The 20,923-nt window shown below is 39.4% G+C and overlaps 1 protein-coding gene across 1 annotated transcript; it reads left to right on the top strand.

Annotated features, from left to right (window-relative positions):
- The first annotated feature begins 817 nt into the window (after positions 1-817).
- LOC125765378 (SLIT and NTRK-like protein 4) lies at positions 818-20,440 on the top strand. The gene is made up of 2 exons (XM_049430410.1): positions 818-1,819; positions 17,675-20,440. The coding sequence occupies exons 1-2, from the start codon at positions 1,817-1,819 to the stop codon at positions 18,890-18,892; spliced, it is 1,221 nt and encodes a 406-aa protein (XP_049286367.1). The 5' UTR covers positions 818-1,816; the 3' UTR covers positions 18,893-20,440.
- Positions 20,441-20,923: the final 483 nt, after the last annotated feature.

Raw genomic sequence — 20,923 nt, 5'->3', positions numbered from 1 at the left:
AGAGTTACACATGTTTAATAGAGCAGAGAATGATGATCATTATTAACATAAGGAAGCACTTACTAAACTTTCAACACTTGAAAACAGTCGCTAAGTAGAGAGCACTAAGGATACACCACAAAATCACGTGTGCTACACTGGTTCAATTCTTCTGCGGATGTTTTTTTCCTATAATTTATTGTCACTTTTTTAATTCTATATTCTTATATATTATTTAAATATATTAAAGAATAGTTTCCTTTTGTTTCCTTTTAAATTTTTTTATGTTTATAACAAAGTAACTGTTATATATTCTTGTTTAAATGATACAGGTTTAAATACACCTGTAAGCAAACACACTTGTACTTTGTGATATCAATTCTCATCCAATAAAGAGCAAACACATGTATGAACACACTGGGGAACAAAACGAAACCGAGAAACCCTGCCGTGAGAATGAGATTTTCCACTTGCATTTGCTCACCATGTGCAGCATCATTTGCTTCTCACACGTGACTGTGTGTAGTCCTTTCTTTCTTTCTTCATTTTGTTTATCAAAGCAGGCGAGACAAAACATATGATCGTGAGCACACGGTTTCATCTTTACCGGTGAAGTTAGGCATCCACGACACAGCATGGCAGAATGTATGGAAAACCGGTTTTCCCTCTCGCAGCATATGGGCGGGAGAACATTAGAGTGCGTCTCACGATAGAGGGGGAAAAATACGCGGGAAAAAGAGCATAAGCAGCATAATGGGGAGAGCAACCAATGTTCTCGCCATGTGAAATCGCGACCATGTTTGATGGTACAAGCTTGGCGGGAGTCTAACCATGGCGCAGTTCGTGGCCGTTGCTAGCTCGAACCGGACGAACCCAAACCCCGTACGTTGCTGGTTGTAGTGAACTTCATCATCATCATCATCATCATCATTGGCACTATCAGAGGCTCCGGAGAGGAAACTTGACACCTAACGACGGGGTACGCACATACACATCTGAGTTGGGTAACGATCGCGGCACCGTTTCCGGCCCATGCACGAACCGTAGGTGGGTGCGTAAAGATGGACTTAGCGTTTGGTGGTGTATGTGTGTACAGTCAGTAGCACGTTGTGTTTGTCCGAACCGTGTGTGTGTCGGATTGTACGGTGATGAGGTGCTCACACGCAAAGCAGCTTACGATCGCGCTGCTAAGAGCAACTATATTGCGTCCAGTCGCACAGTAGAGTTACCTGTGCGTGAGTGCGTCATTCGGGTTTGAAGTTTTACGGCCTCAAAGTGTCCACCAGTGCGTTGCAATAAGATTTGTAGACGGAAATTAAAACGAAAGAATCGCCCGTCTTGTGCAGTGTAAAGTGTCGGTGTGTATGTGTTGCACTTTGGAGCTAGGCTAAAGGGTGATCCAAACTCTCCCCCCCCAAAAAAAAAAAACAAATTGTGTGCTTGTTTGATGAAGATAATTAAGTTTGTCTAAGGTGGTTTCTACTGGTTCACCGACATACGTTACACCATGCAATACAGCACAGCGACAAAGTGGTAGAATGAGGATCACCTCGTAGCAGTAGCACAAAAAGTTGCTTTGTTGAAAGAAAGAGCAAAAAAGTAAACAGTGTCCAGTGTGCATTTTGGGAATTTATTCAACTGTTCGTGCTTTGACACCGAATCGAAAGCAACCGCACCCGGACGCTTCGGACGAGCCTCTGTACGGGTGACGATCACTGTCGATCTTCGGTAGCAGCACGTCAGCGAACAAAACGAAAGATTGCATCGCTCGCTTGAGGGTAGAGGAAGGAAACCTCATCGGCTAACATATTTACGAGCGTAAACAAACTTTTGTAAAATGGTAAGTTTTTGCTTTGCCATCATTTATGTTTTGAGTTAATCGAGCAATTGCATTCCGCGGTACCGTCTGTTTGATTTTTACTGGTAGAATGTTTCAACCATTTGATGAGTGGTTCAGTTTAGCATACAAACCCACACACGCACACATGTAATTCCATTGCAATTCAATTGGGGGGTTTACTCAAATTTCTGCCAACATAAAGCAAATTTGCTAGCAAGCAGCTCGCTAATGAGGAGCATGTTTTTCGTAGCCCAAGTTTGGTGTTTTCTTTCTGTCTGGTTCCCGTACACGGAGGACGTAGGTTGGTGTGTGTTTTTTTTATATTTGCTTTTGCCGAGTGGTGGTAGGCCGTGGGTGAGCCGGTTCTTTGCCGTTCGCCGAAACCAAGAACCACTACCACCTGCATACGCGTGAACGCATTTCGCAGGAGGGCACCGACCAATGCGAATCGCAAAAAAAAGCTAACCTGTGTGGTGCAGTTTTTGGGGGTAAACAGCACATTGAAATGGTGGCTTTCTCGTAACCACAGCACCACATCTGGTGGGCAGCTGGTGGGCAGCTCTTTGCATTGGACGTTTTAGTTTTAGGCGAAGCTTTGGTATTTTTGTCGTTTGGTTTGATATTATTTTTACCGTGGATGCAATCAACACATTCGCATGATCTCATGCGTGATGTGGATTTTACACTTTTTTGGCATGTCGGTATAGCTATATTTGTGTTTTTAAAGATTTTTTTTCCTACTTGAATTCTTTTTTGGTTGAACATCAAATGAATGTGACTTGTTGTCATTCTTCTTGATTTTTTGTTCAAACATGAACTTTTTTAGTTTTCTTTTTTTTGCAATTTACTCTAAAATTCATAATTCAAAATGCTTTACTGACAGCTGACAACCAGGGTTCACATGAGACCCATTTTCATAATTAATAAAGCATTTAAGATGTAGTACACTTTTTATAACGCCGTGAAGGAATGTGTATCTTTCCCTGCTTAAGTGTTTTTTCGATGAAATTGTTTTGTGAATTTAAAATATTTTTCCCTTTATTGAGTTTGTACTCGGTTCTGTAGCGTGCTCATGTTGTGGAGTTTCATTACAATTTTTGCTTTTTCCAGTATATTCTATCAGTATATTGTATTTATATTTGGGCGATTGTAGGTCACCATCGTTACTTAATAAAGTTAGATTTTGCTCTAACTTATTCCCAATTTTTCTCTGTCCAGTGCTGCACCAAAGTGTACCTAAGATGGATTATTTTTAAGTGATAATCGGTATTCTAGAATTAAAAAATATTTTGGGATTTTTAAGAAGTGTTTGACAAGCAAGACAGCAAATATTAAACTCAACTGTCCGATATCCACTTAATCTTTTCAACGAAAGGAATTGCTTGCTGGTGGTGGAAGATCTATCGGTTTCTTGAAGCCCTATACATGCCTGCCACCATTCCCGTTAGTAAGTGTGTCAGCGTGATGGTGAATGATGTTATTTTATACCCGACAAAAACTTTTTCCATCTATCATCCTATTGGTTAGTAAATCCTGGTAGAAAAGGGAAGTTAAAAAAAGGCATACTAAAGCAACATAACATAACAAAAACGAAAACTGCATAACTGCTGATTGCATCTCATGAAAAGTCGCGCATAGTAATAACAACAACAAACCACACTGGCAAAACACAAAACCAAAACCGAAATCGGAGCCCACGGTGAACACAAATGGCCAACATGCAAGCATGCACCAGCACACGTTGGCAACATATGCGTGTGCATCGTGACCATAAATGGGGTTGTTTTAGTTCTACCAAAACGTGCCACAGCCGTCGGCATGTTCTATTCTGTTTGAATGGGGCAATGGCACTGATTTCACAGACAGAAGTCACATATGTGGGCAGTTGTTTTGCGATTTCTTGCTATGTATGCTAGAGTTTGTCTCTATTGAATTTTTCTAGTTTGCTTTACAACTAACAGCTGTTTGTCATTTGATTTTTAATATTATTTTGTTACTTTACCTTGTATAAAATATTTTTCTTTTACTTTCATTTGATTTTGATTATCTGTTTTTTACTTTACTTGATAGTTAATTTTATAGTTTTAAAAAACTTTTTGTAACTTATTAGTTTTAAGCATTTCTTTAAAAAAAATTTAAAAGCTATTTCCACATATTTTCCTTCTTTTCATTTAACTTTTTCGTGGAACTAATAAAAACCGCTCAGTGAATCCTTTTTTTTAAATGCAAAATTGTCGCCCACAATGACATACCACTGTGTGCAATATGGAAATTCACATTCCTCTTGGCAAAAAGGGCGGTAAGGTAGCCTATTCGATTGTAATGCAAATAACTGGCCCGAATAAATATTATGCCAAGCCGTTTGTCATCCATCCATCCAAATCACATCACGGTTCCAATTTAATAGTATTTTTTTCCACCCAGCAAGCAATTCCGTTATGCATCGAGCTAAACATAATTCGACCTATCGGTTCGTGAAAAGTGCAATTTTCATACTTTTTCTGCCAAATAGCAATCGGGGTTTCGCCTTTCTCTAGAGATATTTGCATTGCAAAAAGAATTTCCGCGTGCATCGCAATCGAAAATGCAAGCAAAAATGGTAGCAAAAGTGCGTTTTTTTACACAACCTCCACAACCATTGTCATGTTTAAAAATGGTTAACAAATAGACGACAACATTTGCCACGGCTGTGTGCATCATTGTAGCGCTGCACTTCATTACCATTATCACCATTATTAGTAGGTGCGTTTGGTTCGGTTTGGTTTTGAAACCGTCGCAAAACTCTTTTCGTTCTCTCGGCTACTCTTTCGTCTATTATCTTCAGCTACGCTGCCTTAACTCGAACCGGCTCGCACTAGAGGTGACACATCTGTCCAATTAGTGCACTGGTGGATATGATGATGATGATTCGGTTTAGCACGGGTCCGTTAACATTAGTCAAAACCGGACTCGTGCATGCTGCACAGCCATGATGCGCTTTGACTGCTCATTTGCCATGCATGCTTGAGTGCACCGTGCGGTTCCCGTGGCCATTGGTTTATTGGTTTTTCATTTTTTATCTTTGGTTTTCTTTACGCCCCTCTGGTTTTAGCGTTCGCGAGCTATTTGCCCCGAACTGTCGTTTGTTAGAAACGGGGATAGGGGGCCGCACTGTATGCTAAACTGCCATTTTCATGGTGAGAGGTTTTCCATTTTTTGTTCTGTTTTGTTTTTTTTTGGTTGCTGTTTTTTCATCTTTCATTCATTCGTACCGGAGGGTAATATTGTTCAATTCTGTTCACTTCAGTATGCAGCACGAAATATGCTTTGTACGTTTTGTATTTTGATTTAGCAAAGCATAACTTTTTTGTCTTTGGTTATGCTAACTTTTTGCTAGTTGCTTAAAGAATTTGACATGACACATGAAAAAAGTAATATCAATTATAGTTTTACTCAAACATGTCATTCCAATATGTTTCATAATTGGCATTTTTTAATATTAATTCTGATTGAATGAAATAAAGAAAGTGAAAGAAAAAGATATTCCATATTCAGACATACCTACTCAACATTGTATTCTATGCAAATACTTCAACATTTCAAATACACAAATATAGCTGATTCTCTTACCATTTCATTACCTTTATGCAAAACGATTCGTTCTTAAAATAGTACTAATTTTCAGGAATCAATTTTGGAATAAATTTGTATCAGAAGAATTTATTTTCCTGACGTCTATAGAAAGCTCGCAGTGTGGTACGAGTTGAAATGTTAATGTTTATTGTAAGTGTGAGGGACGATTTTGATCATATTCATATAGCTTTAAAGCCTGAAATGGAGGAGTAACAAGAGAAAACATAAAGAAATTTTGTACTGATTAACTTCTTTCATATGATTTATGAGAGCTAGTTACGATTTTCTCATATAAATTTTCTGTATGATTTTTTTTGATAAGATATATTTATTTATTTTAGTTAATCTATTGACTTCAAAATAAACATAAAACATGGACCAATAGTTGTAGCGATAGCACTTGCTCTTCCTTGTTGAAAACCCCTCCGGATGAAGTGTATTTTCTCATAAAACATGCTCATCCTTCCTCGAAACTTGAATGGTCAACCCCAGTACCTGGAACGGTTATTTTCCGGCTCATTCATTTTCGCTAGTGAAATGAAAACTTCCGTCCCACTAGGTAAGCCATGGGCCATAGCAACGGAAGGTGAAAAATATATACCCTACCCCCACCTCACCCCACCCCGATCTTGCTACTGGCCGCTCGCTGCCACAAACGATAAACACAATGAAAACATAATCTCAATGTCCGCCGAGGAATGTACAAGCGATGAATAAATCACTTAAATCGCAACGTATACAAGGTCCTTGGAAGTACTCACCATCCCTTCACCGGTCGTACCAAACGCCACGGAAGCATTTGTTAATTCGTTTCCATTTTCCCACCGTACAAGGCTAACATGGTGAACCTTGTATGACCCTTGCAGAAGGGGGACACCCTTCGCTTTCTCTACATGCCGTTGTTTCATTCCTTTCGTAGTTCTCCTCGGATTCAAACGGAGGGATGCGTGTGTGTTCCGGTCTTAGAATTAATTTTCTCTACAAAATTCAATTATAATCCTACCGATCCCCGGGTACATGTTGTACGGGTCGGGGTCAAAGGCAAAAGCGTCACCTCGACTAGGTTCAGTTTTCGTCGAGGCATCGGTGCCATGCTCCATTTTGCTGGCGTGAAGTTTTAGCCAGCCTGTTTCTGTGGAAGAGAAACGGTCTAGCCCGTAGAGACCTCGAAGCTTATGGTCCTTTGAGATTTTGCCAGCTCATCATGGGGTTTGGTCGGAAAATCGGTTTCTAATGCTTCCGGTTAGCCATTTGCCAGACACCTGGGGGAGTTGTTAGAGTTGCCCAAAGTGGGAAGAAAATTCTCCCAGGAGCGGGTGGGGAGAGAGAAGAAAAATGAACTTCAATTACTTCATAATTACAGTTGAAGCAATTAGACTTTGGAGTCGGTGAATATATCCTTTCACAGTAAAATGGATGCACATGAAAGTAAGACATCACACAGCTGCAGTTTCAATTTTATTTGACGTTTTTATATACATTTTTTTGATAATAAAAAAAAGCTTGCATAAATAAAGTTTAATTTGATTTACAAAAAAGTATCAATTTAATTGAAACACTCCGGACGATCTTGTTCTCATTTGTATGATATCCATCTTGGGACAAGGTTGTTCATTAGCCTAACATTCACGAAGAAACAGCATTACAGCTACCGGAAGGCACGTATGCATCGGCCATCGTACCATAAGCAAATGGCGTCGCACCGTGCGAGACGATACGCTTCAATTCAATTGTCAGGACGACTTTTGCCTACCTGGGTACGAAACGGAATGCGAATGAGCAAGTTCGCACCACCATCGTCAAACCAGACGATGGAGTCTAAATTAATGCTCTTCTAAAATGGCACCCAAACTAACCCCTTTTTTTTGGGGGAGTATGGAAAACATGGACATGGGCATAGGCGTGAACAAAAGCTTCTTCACCCACCGCCCGATATGCTAATGGCGTCCGCTGCTAGATGGCAAACAAACCGCCCAATAGTTTGCTAAAGGCAAAAGATGGGCCCGAGAGAATGTTAAAAACCTATCCACGACTTTTCCGGCACCCGAACCCTATGCCACATGTGATGGGAAAGAATCCTTGCTGTACTTTGTGGAACCTTTCCATTCTGAGCTTTTTTTCCCCCATTGGTAGCGTTTTGACTAAAGCTATGCGTGTGGTTTGCGTATGCTGTAGCTACATCAACATGCAACGAGAATGGGAAATAAATGGAAGTCAGTATTTTGTAATCCGTATTTTAGCTTTCCGACCCCGTGGGACGATCTTCGCCATAGAAAGGGGAAATTCTGTCACGCGTGCGGAAAATAAAAACACTCAACAAATGGCACCGAAAAGCACGTATGGAAGGATGGTGAAAGCCTCACCAGCCAGGGATTGAAGGACCAGCGAAGTCAACTACGGTGGAAGCAAGATGGAAGCAGACAAAAAAAAAATGTCAGCAATGGTACAATGGAGCTCGGCTCGAACGGTTTGCTCGGTGGCATTACAAATAAACTTCTGCTTTTGCGTCCACTCGGCACTCTGCTAGGTAATGGTTTGTTAGTGAAAAAGCATGGAATTGTTTTCCCAGTGTCAATAGTGAGCACTACACACAGGGAACGTAGTTGTAGGAACTACGTGTCCAGCACCGAAGGTTGTTGCCTCTCAATGAAAGTTATGAAAACACAGAGTTAAAGCAATGGGGAAATGGAAAGTCAGGAAGTCAGGAGGGGAACTCCATCATTAAGAAGACCTAATCGTGCCCTGGGGACGGTTTTGGACGCTTATTGGACCGGTTGTGGAATTGTGCAGCGATAAGGAACATTGAACATTTGGCCATTTTGTCTGGCCACGCCATATGGTTTTTGTGTACGACAGAAGGAATGGTTTAAGAATTTATTGCCACCAAGTGTGAAGAAGAGTTTGTGGAGATAATTTTCATTGGACGCGTTCACCCGTAAAAGGGGTAAAGATTGGTGTGCCTTTTTTTGTCTTTTACCTGTAATTTTGCGAAAAAAAAGAAGGTAGAAAGATTTTCATTACACAATATATAGGAGCAATATTTTAGATTTTTATCTCTGTCGGGACCATTTTGAGCGTTACACTGGTAGGTAAATTTTCATTATTATTATTTCTGACGTGGAATTCTATTTTCATTCTCTCCTTTTTCTTGTTGCCTTTCTAATTTCGGGATATTGTCTTGGGGATCTTCGGGAGATGTGATTTCCTGATTATATGCCTTTATTTAGTCGTAACTGTCTGGCCACTGTGTACTGCTGTGTTCTGCGAAGGCCTACCAAGTAACAACAAATCATCAGGTGTCATTTTTTATAATAACTCTCTTTCTCTCTCTCCCTATCTTTCTCTCTCTCTCTCTCTTCTTGACTTAACGACCTATAAGGTCCAGATGGGATTTGATACCCAGTCTTGTTGCGTGGAACTGGCGCCATATATCACATACAGCACCAGGCGACCCCATTGAAGTTACTATAACTATTTGTTTTTAATTACACAAATAAATAACATATGTTCACCAGATCTTTGTGGATAAAAGTTAAAGCTAAAAAGATACATGAACAATAGATTCTACAAGATTATATTCTTAAAATCTGAAATAAATAAAAATAGATTATATTAGAATATCAAGATTTATTCAAAAAGTTTAAAAAATTCGATCAGCTTTTTGAAAGCTCAGCTGCTATTTATTTTAATTATTATAATTATTAAGGTAATGTCGTATTTTTTGAGTTCCTTTACAAGGAACATTCGGCAGTAAATAGCCAATTAAAACAATCGTTAAAAGACTTCAAGCATACAAAACTCCCAATTAAACAACTTCTTTTATGACACATTCTAAGGCTAATGAAATGTTGTTCCCACAACATCCCACAACCGGTAAGCTCTAATCTAATCTGAAACCATCCTTTCCCACCAAAAAAGGCCTAGACTATCTGGATGCGTAGTAAAAAAAATAAATACCTTTAGTCAGCCATTTCTTGACAGGTACGAATTATTAGATTAATATGTTTCATCATATCAAGATGCGTCTGTAGCGTCTGAATAGCTTGGTTAGTATTAACGTGACGAGCCGAACGATTCGATATAACATGAGCTCGGTTAAGCATCCGTTTGCGAAATGAACATTTATCATGCAGCGAATGGGAAAACAACATCCCTCTAATGTCGTATGAAAAATTAACCAATTTTCCATACCCCTTATGGCCTCACCATCTCATCACTTATCTCGAAACACCCGAATACGTGATACAGTTTGTTCGGTATAATTTGACATTCTTCCTTAAGCTACCAGATGTGCACGACCGGAATTAAAAAAACGCGAAACACATTGCTACTCCGTCGGTACCATAATTCGTTTCGGACCATTGCCACAATGGGGGTAAATCTGTAGAAGCTGGTAACCGTTCGGTTCGTTCGTTCGGGGCCCACAGGCAGCTATGTGACCGACCGCAACGTCGAACCAACCGGAGACAAAAGACCAAAGCGCACGTCCTTCGGCGTCGAAACTGCATCTTAACTAACGCTTACGGTACACCGAAGAGCCCACACGGCCACGGTACGTTTACGCTGGGACGATTAGTTGAACCGTTCGTGCCCTTTTCTCGAAATGGTTAAACCAGGGGTCACACAAAGTAGGGGGATTTGGTGGAAGCAATTTCCAGAAGGCTAGCACCGGTGGTAGGCAGTGCCATTTTGTCGTCACGGGTCGACGCGTCACGTCGCTGAAGAGTAATCGACATGTTTTCTTTCAGACGAAGCCACCTGCACTTACCCACCCTTCTGGTTGGGAACATTTATTAGATCCCCCCTCAGTATGAGTGGTAGGATAAGGCATTTACTGCCACGAAAGTGAATTTCTTCACATCTGAGCTGGTTCTTTCGGTGATGAAAAGAAAGCCATCAAAATCGTGGCAAACGATGCATTTGGTGCACGAACACTTGAGAGTTGACTAGTACGTTTTTTAAATTTTATTTTAAAATTCTCTTAGAACTGGGCTTGAGAGCACTAATTAGAAAATGTACAACAAATGTGAAAAATATTTCCACCAGCAGAGTCATTTCCAGAATTGTGATGATTTTCAGCTAATTACAGGATTTTGGAAATGAAGTCATTGAAATAAGGTCGTTTTTGGATTCTTTTCAAGTTGGATTAAAAAGTTCTCCAGTTAGATGTAGAATCATTTGCAGGATGTTATACGAGCATATCAATTGATGCTCTACAAAGCTTTCTAAGTATATTTGTCACATGTGTCATATCTGAAAGCTTTATAAGTTTGTGAGTTGAGGAAGACCTTGCAAAAGCTAATAAAGGGTGTAAAGATTCCACATCTGTTTGTACGCATTCTAATTCAACATGAAAAGAATTCAAAATTTACACTTTGGCAATTGAACTTTGACAATTGAATTCGAAAACTAAAGAATTCTTAAATTTACTCCAACTTTGACACTTGAACATGTCAGTTAGAATATTTTACGTCAAATCGATTTATTCTTGCTCCACTAGGTTGAAAGATTTTCATACCCAATATGATTCAAAATTTTGCTACTAATATTTAAAAGCTTATAAACATTGTAACGCTCTTATTCCATAGCAATTTCCGCAATCCTTTTTGGTAATTTAGCATCGAATTTAACATTTATTAAGGCTACATTTAAAAAGAAGATTTTAAAGTTTATGTCTATTATCTGTGGCTATATGCTCTCTTCTTCGACTTATTGGATGGGAACTTATTCCATGCAACTCTATTATTAAACCGATGTCCTATTTACACTACTCGGTTCTCGTATCCCATTTTCACCCGACACCAGCTTTTCAGTCATAGCAACAGATTGTTGAGCTGTTTTTCATTACCATGTTGGTGTACGCCCCACAAGTTCGACCCTTCAATTTCCCCGCCAGTACACATTTCGCTTCCCAGCTATCCCCTGGAAAAGGGGATTCTTTCTTTCCCTTCACCACTTAATCTATCTAATTTCCGTTCTAGCAAATTTCCGGCCGGTAATTTCATGACTGGCGTACGCAAAACTGACAGGAAAGCAAATGACGTCCTCTGCCCCATCGGCAAAAAACCACTGCACAGGCTTTAAACCAAACCTCCAGGGGTTGGCACTTTCCATTGCTACGTATCATTCGACACCATCGCAAACGTACAACAACAACCGCACATAGTTTCCGATAAAGTTTCGTTGGGTTTCTTTTCTTTCTGACCCGCATTATCACACCACCACGTATTGGGCCTTCATCCCCCCAAAAAAAAGGAAACCGGTTGAAGTTTCCCAAGAGAAACATCCTACTTTTTTAACCCTTTTCGAGGGGTAGAATTTAGAAAACATTTCAATTGCGTGTTTTTTTTTCCTCTGTAGGATGAGTCTTTCCACAAACACAAAACCACAACTACGTCATAGAACGTACCACAACCACGCACTAGCGTAAGTACCACCACCAGCCGGTTCGCACATCGTACTTGCATTGGAATTTTTGGGTCGGTTTCGTTTCTCTGCTTTGCCTTGAATGCAACCACGTGCAAAACGTACAAAGCACCATGCGCCTCCATCCGGTTTTACGGAATGTTTCAAAGTAAACTTGATTTGGACCGTTTTCTTATCCTGTTTGAACTTTCTTTGCACAAAAAGCAAAAGGATTATTATTCTTTTGTTTTGTTGTCACTCTTGGTCTCTCTCTCTCTCTCACACACACACACTCTGTACCGTTTCGTTGGTTAAGTTTTGTGGCATTATGCTGAGCGCACCTTTACTTGCAAATTTTTTGCTGTTTTGTTGCTTTTTGTGGAAAGAAACAAATTAAAAAGCAGGAAAAACAGGAAAACATAAAGATCAAGTACAGTGCCACAGACGGAAGGACCTTTCTTGTCGTTGCTATATGCAGCATTTGGATTGTCAGAACCCTTTCTTAGCCTACCGTGTTGCCATTCGGATGCACGGCGCGTATAGATTTTGGACTCCGGAAACAAATGTTCCACTACCGAGTGGGTGAATTTTACCTTACTAGGATATTGCCTCCTCAGCGTCATCTGGCAAAAACTAGGGGGGAGGGGTACGTGTACGAAAAGTACGAAAAAGAATGTACCATTTCAACCTACCCCAAAAAGGACTACCACCGTGGTGCGAGATGTTCTCTTCATTTACATTATTCCGTTGTAGTTTGCATTGCTAAATACCGTCCACCCACCACCGGTACTCGGCATCTTCTACAATAGAAAATGGGAGAGAACCACACCTTATGGCGTTGGTATGAAGATGGTAAGTAATTTGGTTCGGCTGCAGCAGCAGTAGTTTGATGTGAAAGTTGAGATTTATGCACGGACCGGAGGATGGGTATGTACGGATACCCCCCGCTGCGAAAGCCTGCAAAATGACGCTAAACCACCAACCATTATACCTTAGTGCTGTAGATTTTGGAAATGGTAAGCAGCGTACGAAACTAGGCAAAAGTTGTACGATTTGTTCCGGGATGCTTCGCCACGATTCTCCCACTATTAGATCCGGCATTGTTTTCCGGTTTTCATTAAAGTTTCAAAACAGAACTTTACACTAGTGCTGGGTGCAGGGGTTTTTACCATTTCACCGTGGTCACGACCATACGCCAACGAAACGAAATGTTCATCTGAACGTTTGTCCATCGAAGAGCGTTTTTGGTGTGGAAAAGGGCATGCTCCAAAAGGGTTGCTCAAGCATAATGAGAGGGAGATGGTGACCGTGGAGGGAAAAGAGCAAACGGGACGGATGTTGTATCGTCGAAAGATGTATTTCCAGACACTACAGTGACCCTAACTTTACACATTTGCCTGGAAGTCATAGCATAGGCGTTATTTTTAATGAGGAAAATTTTTAAATCTCATAAGCCGCTAGTATATAGAGTTATGTTATTTATCGTAAAAGGTGGATTAGCAAATCGTGCTAGTTTTGCAGTTCATTTGAAACTATGCTCCTTGAAGGTTCACTAATTCGTTAAATGGGTCGAGTTTTTAGACAGTTTCTTTAGGTACTTTTTGCTCCAATTTTTACTTTTTTGGGTTTTCAAAGTTTTGCTATTCTTAAAGCCATTATTTTTGAGTAAAATTTAATAAAATAAGTATTAATTATTTTCCTCAAATTGTGTTCGTTTCATCATATTTCCACCTTCAACCAAAGGTGCGACGCACCTAAAGTGTATGAATAAGTTTTATTTTTATTATTTTTTACAAATACCATTAAAATTTTCACTGCTATGTGCTTAAATAAAAAAAGATGGATGGGTGATGAATAAAAATAACACTTGTTGGTAAAATGTAACGCGCGCAATAACGCCAATTACAACTTTTAAGCGTAACGTATGAAACCATGCGCACCATTCGGGAGTTGTTTGCTGTAGCGAAATTTACTTTTTTCTTTGTTACAAATGAACCAAACAGAAAAAAGTTCAAGTACCAACTGGTCTGTTTACTCTAGCAAAGTTTGCCAGCAAACTTTTCAACCATTGAATCGACCGTTGAATCTGTTTTCGGATTGACGAAAATGTAGTAGCAAATGTGTTAACGGAGAAAGGGACGAACTGCTTACAGCACGTTTGTGCATGGAAGCGTTGCAATTCACAATTTGCTTATCATTTATCTCTCCGTATACATTTAGAGGGTAACAAGCTAAAGCAGGACTCTTTGGGTAACGGTTGATTCATCATTCTGCTGTAACGATTTCTGCTGTTGTGTTAACATTTATGTTTTGAGAAGAGACCTTTTCAGTATTCAGTATTTGCTAATGTTTATTTTTATTGTGTATTCATTATTGTTCGCATTAAGGATTAATTATATCCTTAACAATTATTTTCGATCGTTATTGGAACTGAGTATTTAAAAAGGTTCGACCAGACCTCTATTATACTACAATATTCAATGTTTTAACAAATGACCCTTGTCTGAACAAAAATAGAGAGAGAAAGGTCTATCGCTTAATGAGGTTTTTAAAAAAAAGTTGACATGAACTTCTGCTCCATAATTCTGTAGGTGAAATCTCAATTATGTATGGTAGTTTTGGTTGTAGAGTTCCGGATAAATCCTTAAGATTACTGGTTAGTAAATCATGATATAATTTTATTGCCGATTCTGAAAGAATAAAGTAACTTAAAATGTTTACAACTTGAAACATTTTGCTAACAGAACATCACTAAAATAATTATTACAAGTGTAAGCACTTAAAAAAACAATATTATAATCAGAAGAAGTGGTAATACAATAATGTGTCAAAGCATGCAAAAGATCAAGCTACCAAATAAAACTATAAAAACTATACCTTTGAGATAGATTACGAAGCTTTCTAATATACTTTCAAACCCCTTTCGTTAGTATAAAGCCCGTCTGAAAATTACGGTCGCTACTAAACCCCCCATTCGAACAGAGGAGACATATGCTGAAGACAGTTTAGGCAGCCTCACATCAAAGGTGTGTTTTTTTTGCCATTCAGTTTTCCTTACAAATAAAGTAGCAAGAGAGAGAGAGAGAGAGAGAGAGAGAGAGAGAAAAAAAAGAAGAAGTAAAATGCCAAACCTACATCATCATCACCCTCATCACCCTTCATCGACCATTGCCATTTTTGTCCTGTTTCCCATCCTCGTGGCCCACCCCAATTCCCTAACACAATATTCGATGATCACCCACGTGGGAAAATGGCGCCAGCAGTGTGACAGCGCTGCTCGGAACCGGTTGTTTTTTGTACCGAATTTTGCCAATTAAACTTGAAACATGTATGTTCTTCAATAAACTTTAACTCCTTCCGCATCTTTAAGAAACCCTTCGTACTGTGGCTAAGGGAAAGTGCCTTTCTTGAGTGCTTAACCGTTTTTCTTGCGTTCCTGTGTGTCTGTGTAAGTGTGTGGTTTGTTTTTGTGGGATCAAAAGGCGTCTGTTTTAAGGGATGGTATATCATATGTATGTGGCGTTCTATGATGTACGAGGTGTGCTGCTTATACATGTATCCTTTTTTTTGCTTCTTGTGAAAAGATGAAGCAGTTTCAAATATTCTATCCATCCTTCCTCGAACACTTTGCTCTTTTATCATGTGTGTGTGTTTGTTTTTTTTTTGTTTGATCAAAAAGGGTTCTATCATCCCTGTTGGTTTATCGCCGTCTTGATATAAACGACTCTAGGTAAATGATACACATGGCGCATGTTAGTGAAGCGTTCGTGCACAGTTGTGCCCCTGCCCGACGAGGCTTTTACCCGAAAGTTGACCGACCGTATTGAGATATTGTTATTTTAATTAACCTTGAGCAGCGAACCTTGCGGCTAGAAAATAGTTATAAACCTTAAACTATGCATAAGCACACGTTAGGCTCGGAAGCAATCATACTTCAGCTTTGAAGGTTGTACCCGCAAAAACACAAACAACAACGCACAGCATTGATTTGTGTGGGCTAAACGAAACGAGAGCATATTATTTTGCAAATGGTTCGCTCCACATCCCAACCTTCCCCTTCAACAGTGCTCCTAATCTTAAAATATTCACCTATGGGTTCTTAGGCACTAAAAACAGCTAAAAGATAGGTCTAGGCACGAGCTAGGTTAGTCATTCACGCGCCACCTTTACCTATATGTGGGTAAAGGGTTTTGTGGGATAATTTGCATGAAAAATTCATTACCCAACACAGCACCGCAATCGCACCGCCGGATTTGACCGGCAAAACATTTATCACGCGCCATACCCGTGGGTTGAATCAAAATTCCATCAAATTAAGCAACTGTGTTGTGGGGTTTTTCGTTCACCGAACCTACTAAACGGAACGAACGATCGATGACCTGATTTGTCTGATTAGCCGATTTGCCGTTTTTGTTGGTCCTATGTCAATGAACGTGTTTGCACAAATAAGCGATAATTATGAGGTGATGTAGCATAAATAAGAACAAAACATTTAAGGCAAAAAAGCATGACCACAAATAAACGGAAAAAAGGGATTTGTAAATTTTGTAAACTAATTTCCTTTCATTCAAGTGATCAATTGGCCGACGTTTAACAACCGGTTAAACAATTTTCCGATTTGTTTATTATTCATTTAAAAACGACTTTGTCTCTCATGAACAGTCAGAACAGAAATCTAAATTACTCGTCTTTTTTGTTAATTAAAATAACCGGACGAGACATGTAAAGTGTACAAGGACTATCGAGATTAAGTTAAATTTTCACTATAATTAAAATCTTTTTTTTAATCATTACAGGACATTATTGGGTAACAAAAAGCGAAGTCAAGTGTTGTATGAAATACGACGAAGAGAAACAAAAAACAATCAGTCCCTAAACATTGGTAAAATCAGGCTAATTTTATTATTTTGACAAATTCAAAAAAATTTAAGTGTTTTCATGAAAATTATCACTTTATATTAAGAATAAATCAGAATTTCTATCATCATACCCTTTTTTGTTGTGTATTGTATTCATTTTGAAACATAAGTACTATAATGGTATTAAATTGATACTAGCAAAGTTATCTTTACAATCTGTATGGCCAAACCACTCGCTCAAACTTTCATGACGCGAAGACAGCGAAAAGCTTTCGCGCGACCAATTAACATAACGCCACAGTTGGTTCGCTCGTTTCGGTACGCAATTTGTACTGATTGTCCGAAATATGTTCACAATGGCAACATGATAATTATTATCATTTAGCTTCCAGTTACGTCTCACAGAGTAATAACAGTTTAACACAGAACGACACAAATCGATGACCGGATGTGTTTTGATGGTATGACCATGAATGCAATGGCGTACTTAAAATAGCAATTTGCTGGTTTTTGACTTTTTTTTATTGTGAGATGATGCTTCTTTTTCGTAATTATAAAAAAAATATTCCAGCGTAAAAAAATACATCGTCTAAATTTACAAAAAAAATACAAAAAGTCAATGTACAAAAAATGCTCAAGGATTCTTTCCATTAATTGTGAAACATCGTAACATAAAATTTGTAACCTTGTGCCTACATTTAGGCGTATGATAAAGGACATTGGTCGCTGCCTTAGTTAGGGAAAAGGAAAGAAGGTTAATTTAGCTAAATATGTAAACTATGTATGTTGTTATATGTGATATATGGCGTACAAATATTCTTGCAAAATTGTTATTCTTTCTTGCACGAAGCTCTGCAATAAATGCCTTGATTGAATAACTTATTTTCACCAATTCCTCCATATTTATCCATGTTTGTCCCATCCGTACGTTCCGCCAAATCACAAATCCTAATGTTACATCAATTGTATTTCCTTTTAGATGGCAGAACTCCGAAGGATACACACCCTGCTTGTGCCGCTGCTGATAGCTCTCCTTGCTACGCTTACCGTAGCGGATGACTGTGGACGTGATTTCCAGGGCAAATGTAGCTGTGGCTTTCAGATGTACAACTACCGCACACAGTACGTCGTGAACTGTACCAACACCGGTTTCCGTGATACGGTCGTACTGGAGCGACTTCCGCTACAAACCGAAGTCGTCATCTTCAATGGGAACTACGTCAAGGAGTTGCCGTGGAACGTGTTCGGTGCATTGAACGATCTTGCCAATCTGACAATCGTCGACATGAGCAACAACCACATACACGAGATCCGGGGCAAATCGTACCATCACGTGCCGAATGTGCGCCGCTTGATACTGAACCACAACAATCTTAGCATCTCGCGGTACGACGATGAAGAGTTTAACCATCACCATCCGCGTGTATTTTCAAACTTCATCAACCTGCAGGAACTGCATCTGACGAATGCGTTTGCGGACAACACGTCGGCTGAGCTGTCGGCCGATCTGCATGATATCTTCGTCAACAGTAACCTTACCAAGCTGGTGAAGCTACATCTGGAACAGAACGAAATTGTGCAGTTTAATGATAGGCGTGTGTTTTGTGATTTACCATCGCTGCTTGATTTGCATCTCGGTGATAATCTGCTGACCGAGCTAAACTTCAACCTGAGCTGTATGCCCCGGTTACGTTTTCTCGATCTTGAGCGTAACCGTTTCGAGACGGTACGGGCGCGAGATCTCAGCCTGCTCGATGCGGTACAGGCACAGCCAGGACGGACCACTCCACTCACGGTAGACTTTACGTACAATCCGTTCGTGTGCGATTGCGGTCTCTATCCGCTGTTCGATTGGCTCGATCGAACGAACGTTACCGTGCGCAATCGGGACGGTTTGGTGTGCTTGAGGAATCGGCAGGTACGCGAACCGATCCGTACACTGAACGTGGGACGCTGCCGGAAACAGGTGGCATCATCTGGTGGTGGTGGTGGTGCTGGTGCCGCAACCGGACACACTACCACGCTCGTCTTTGTGCTCGTATGCTTAAGTTGCGTGCTGGTGGCGCTCGTCGGTGGACTGCTGTACGTTAGCAAGGATAAGTTGCGCGGCGTATTGACACCCGTGGTCGATTCCATCTCGAAGAAGGTACACTACACCACGATCAAGGATGAGGAAGCGCCGGAGCAGTATGTGTGATGTAGCGCACCGATTGACATGCGGTGCAATACGGCACTTATGGAGCATGTCTAGGTTGTTGATCGGGGTGTCCAGCAGCTAAACTGCACAAAATTCTAGTGTAGAAGATTACGCGTGGAAGCGGATAGGATGGCATGGACCAGAGTGAAGATATAGGATTATGTTATGTTGCCCAATTGAAGCACGTTATACGCTCGATGAAATGTGTGCCAGCAGTTTGTTTTGCACAGAAAGTATAAATGCAGCAGAGAAAGTTTAGTAAGATTTGGATGTGTTTCTTAAATTAAAATACTGAAACACGAAAAGGTGGAAAGAATTTATTAGCAAGATAAATTAATACTAGTTGCTACGAATAGCAACTATCAGGATATATACTTAGCGAACTGTTACAGCAACATAGTTTCGTCACAGGGATTGCATAGTTTTAGGTGCTTTATGGTGAAGATTGCTTACTCTGTTAGCAACTGCTCAAAACGCACTAACAATATCGTCCCATAAAGCCATTGTTAACAGCTTACTCGTGTTTTTTTTTCTCTAACGTATCTTTCACACATGAGTAGCATGTAGATAATTTTTAAACAAAACAAAAACAAAAAAAAAACAATGTTACGAGCATAGCTAACTTTGTGTCCTTCTACTGAACACTCTCGTTTGAGTGTTACAGATTAATGAAAGTGTAGCAAAAATGGATTTCTTTTTAAGACATGTTAATACATTGCAAAATACACATTTGGAAAGTTGGAATGAAATTAAAAAAAACAAGGAAACTAACCCAACTGAACGTTGTACAAAACGAAACCAGTTCCAACCTACAAACCGAGTTGAAAGGAACAAACCATCAAACTAATACTAACTAATAATCCTCCTGTAACGTGCTGACTAAATTAACCAAAAAAAAAAAACAAACAAAAAATAATATAAATGCGTGAAAGATGAGAAAATCAGTTCGATAGCACGATTGCCCTGTGATTAGCTGTAGTGATCAATGACTGTTGATCGTCGTTTAGTTTAATGATCAAGCAATGAAACATAATGCATAAAGAAAACGACATTTGCATTTAATTTAAAAGCCAAGTTACGGAATGTTTCGGACAGAGCCTTTTTGTTTTGTTTCATTAAAGTTGTATGTCTGCATGCAGGCAAAGGATGTGGAATACGTTGTGCACGGAAATCGGACCATTTGTGAGCGAACGAACAAGGGTAATATGATTTGCTCTGTAGATAGTGAAGAATCTTTAAATCCTAATCCTGTACATGGAACGATCCATTCAACCGTTCATTTCCACACAACAAACATAGAGATGAAATATTTGAAGAAGGAAAACAAAAACATCGTAGAAATAAAGAGTCGATTCGTTGAACGCCATAGAAATAGAAGAAAAAAAACTGTGTCTAAAATGTTCGTACTTTCTACTACAGTGTTTCGGATGTATCTAAAAGATTGAACCACTAACAGTACAGGTAGACAAAACGCAAGACTTTTAAATAAAGACAACCATAACACAAGCCATTTGGTGGTTTTGCACAATTGATTGTGTTTTCGATTTACAGTTGTTTTTGCCATTATGTGTTGATTTCGTCATTATATAGTTTTCTTGCCTGATAGTGTAAGTATATTATGAAATTTGCATTCACAGTACAGATGTGTAAAGTAAATAAGAGTGAGATAGTGAGTTAAAACGTTGTAATTTCATATATTTAGAATGTTTTTTTAATTTATTTTATTAATTTATATTCTTTTTTGTGTTTGAAGCATTATTAGAGTGAAAAGAAACTTATTTCAACAAATTCGCAATAAAATGTATCACATTTTAAAATTTTGCTGAATTGCAGAAAAATGAATAAAATTTTACATTTTCTCAAACAGGGTAAGGAACTTGGTCCGTCGAATAACTTCTGGCACAGACATCTAAGGGCATGGCCGTCAGAGAAGAAAATGTAGCCTTTGGTGCCATCTATCGACCACAGGTTAAAGATTGGCGATTCGTTGGATACCGTCCGAGTTATAGGCAAAATTTGGTGCAAAAAAAA

The sequence above is a fragment of the Anopheles funestus genome, chromosome 2RL (assembly GCF_943734845.2).
Source record: "Anopheles funestus chromosome 2RL, idAnoFuneDA-416_04, whole genome shotgun sequence".
NCBI classification, from domain to species: Eukaryota; Metazoa; Arthropoda; class Insecta; order Diptera; family Culicidae; genus Anopheles; species Anopheles funestus.
This window is presented reverse-complemented; position numbering and strand designations above follow the sequence as displayed.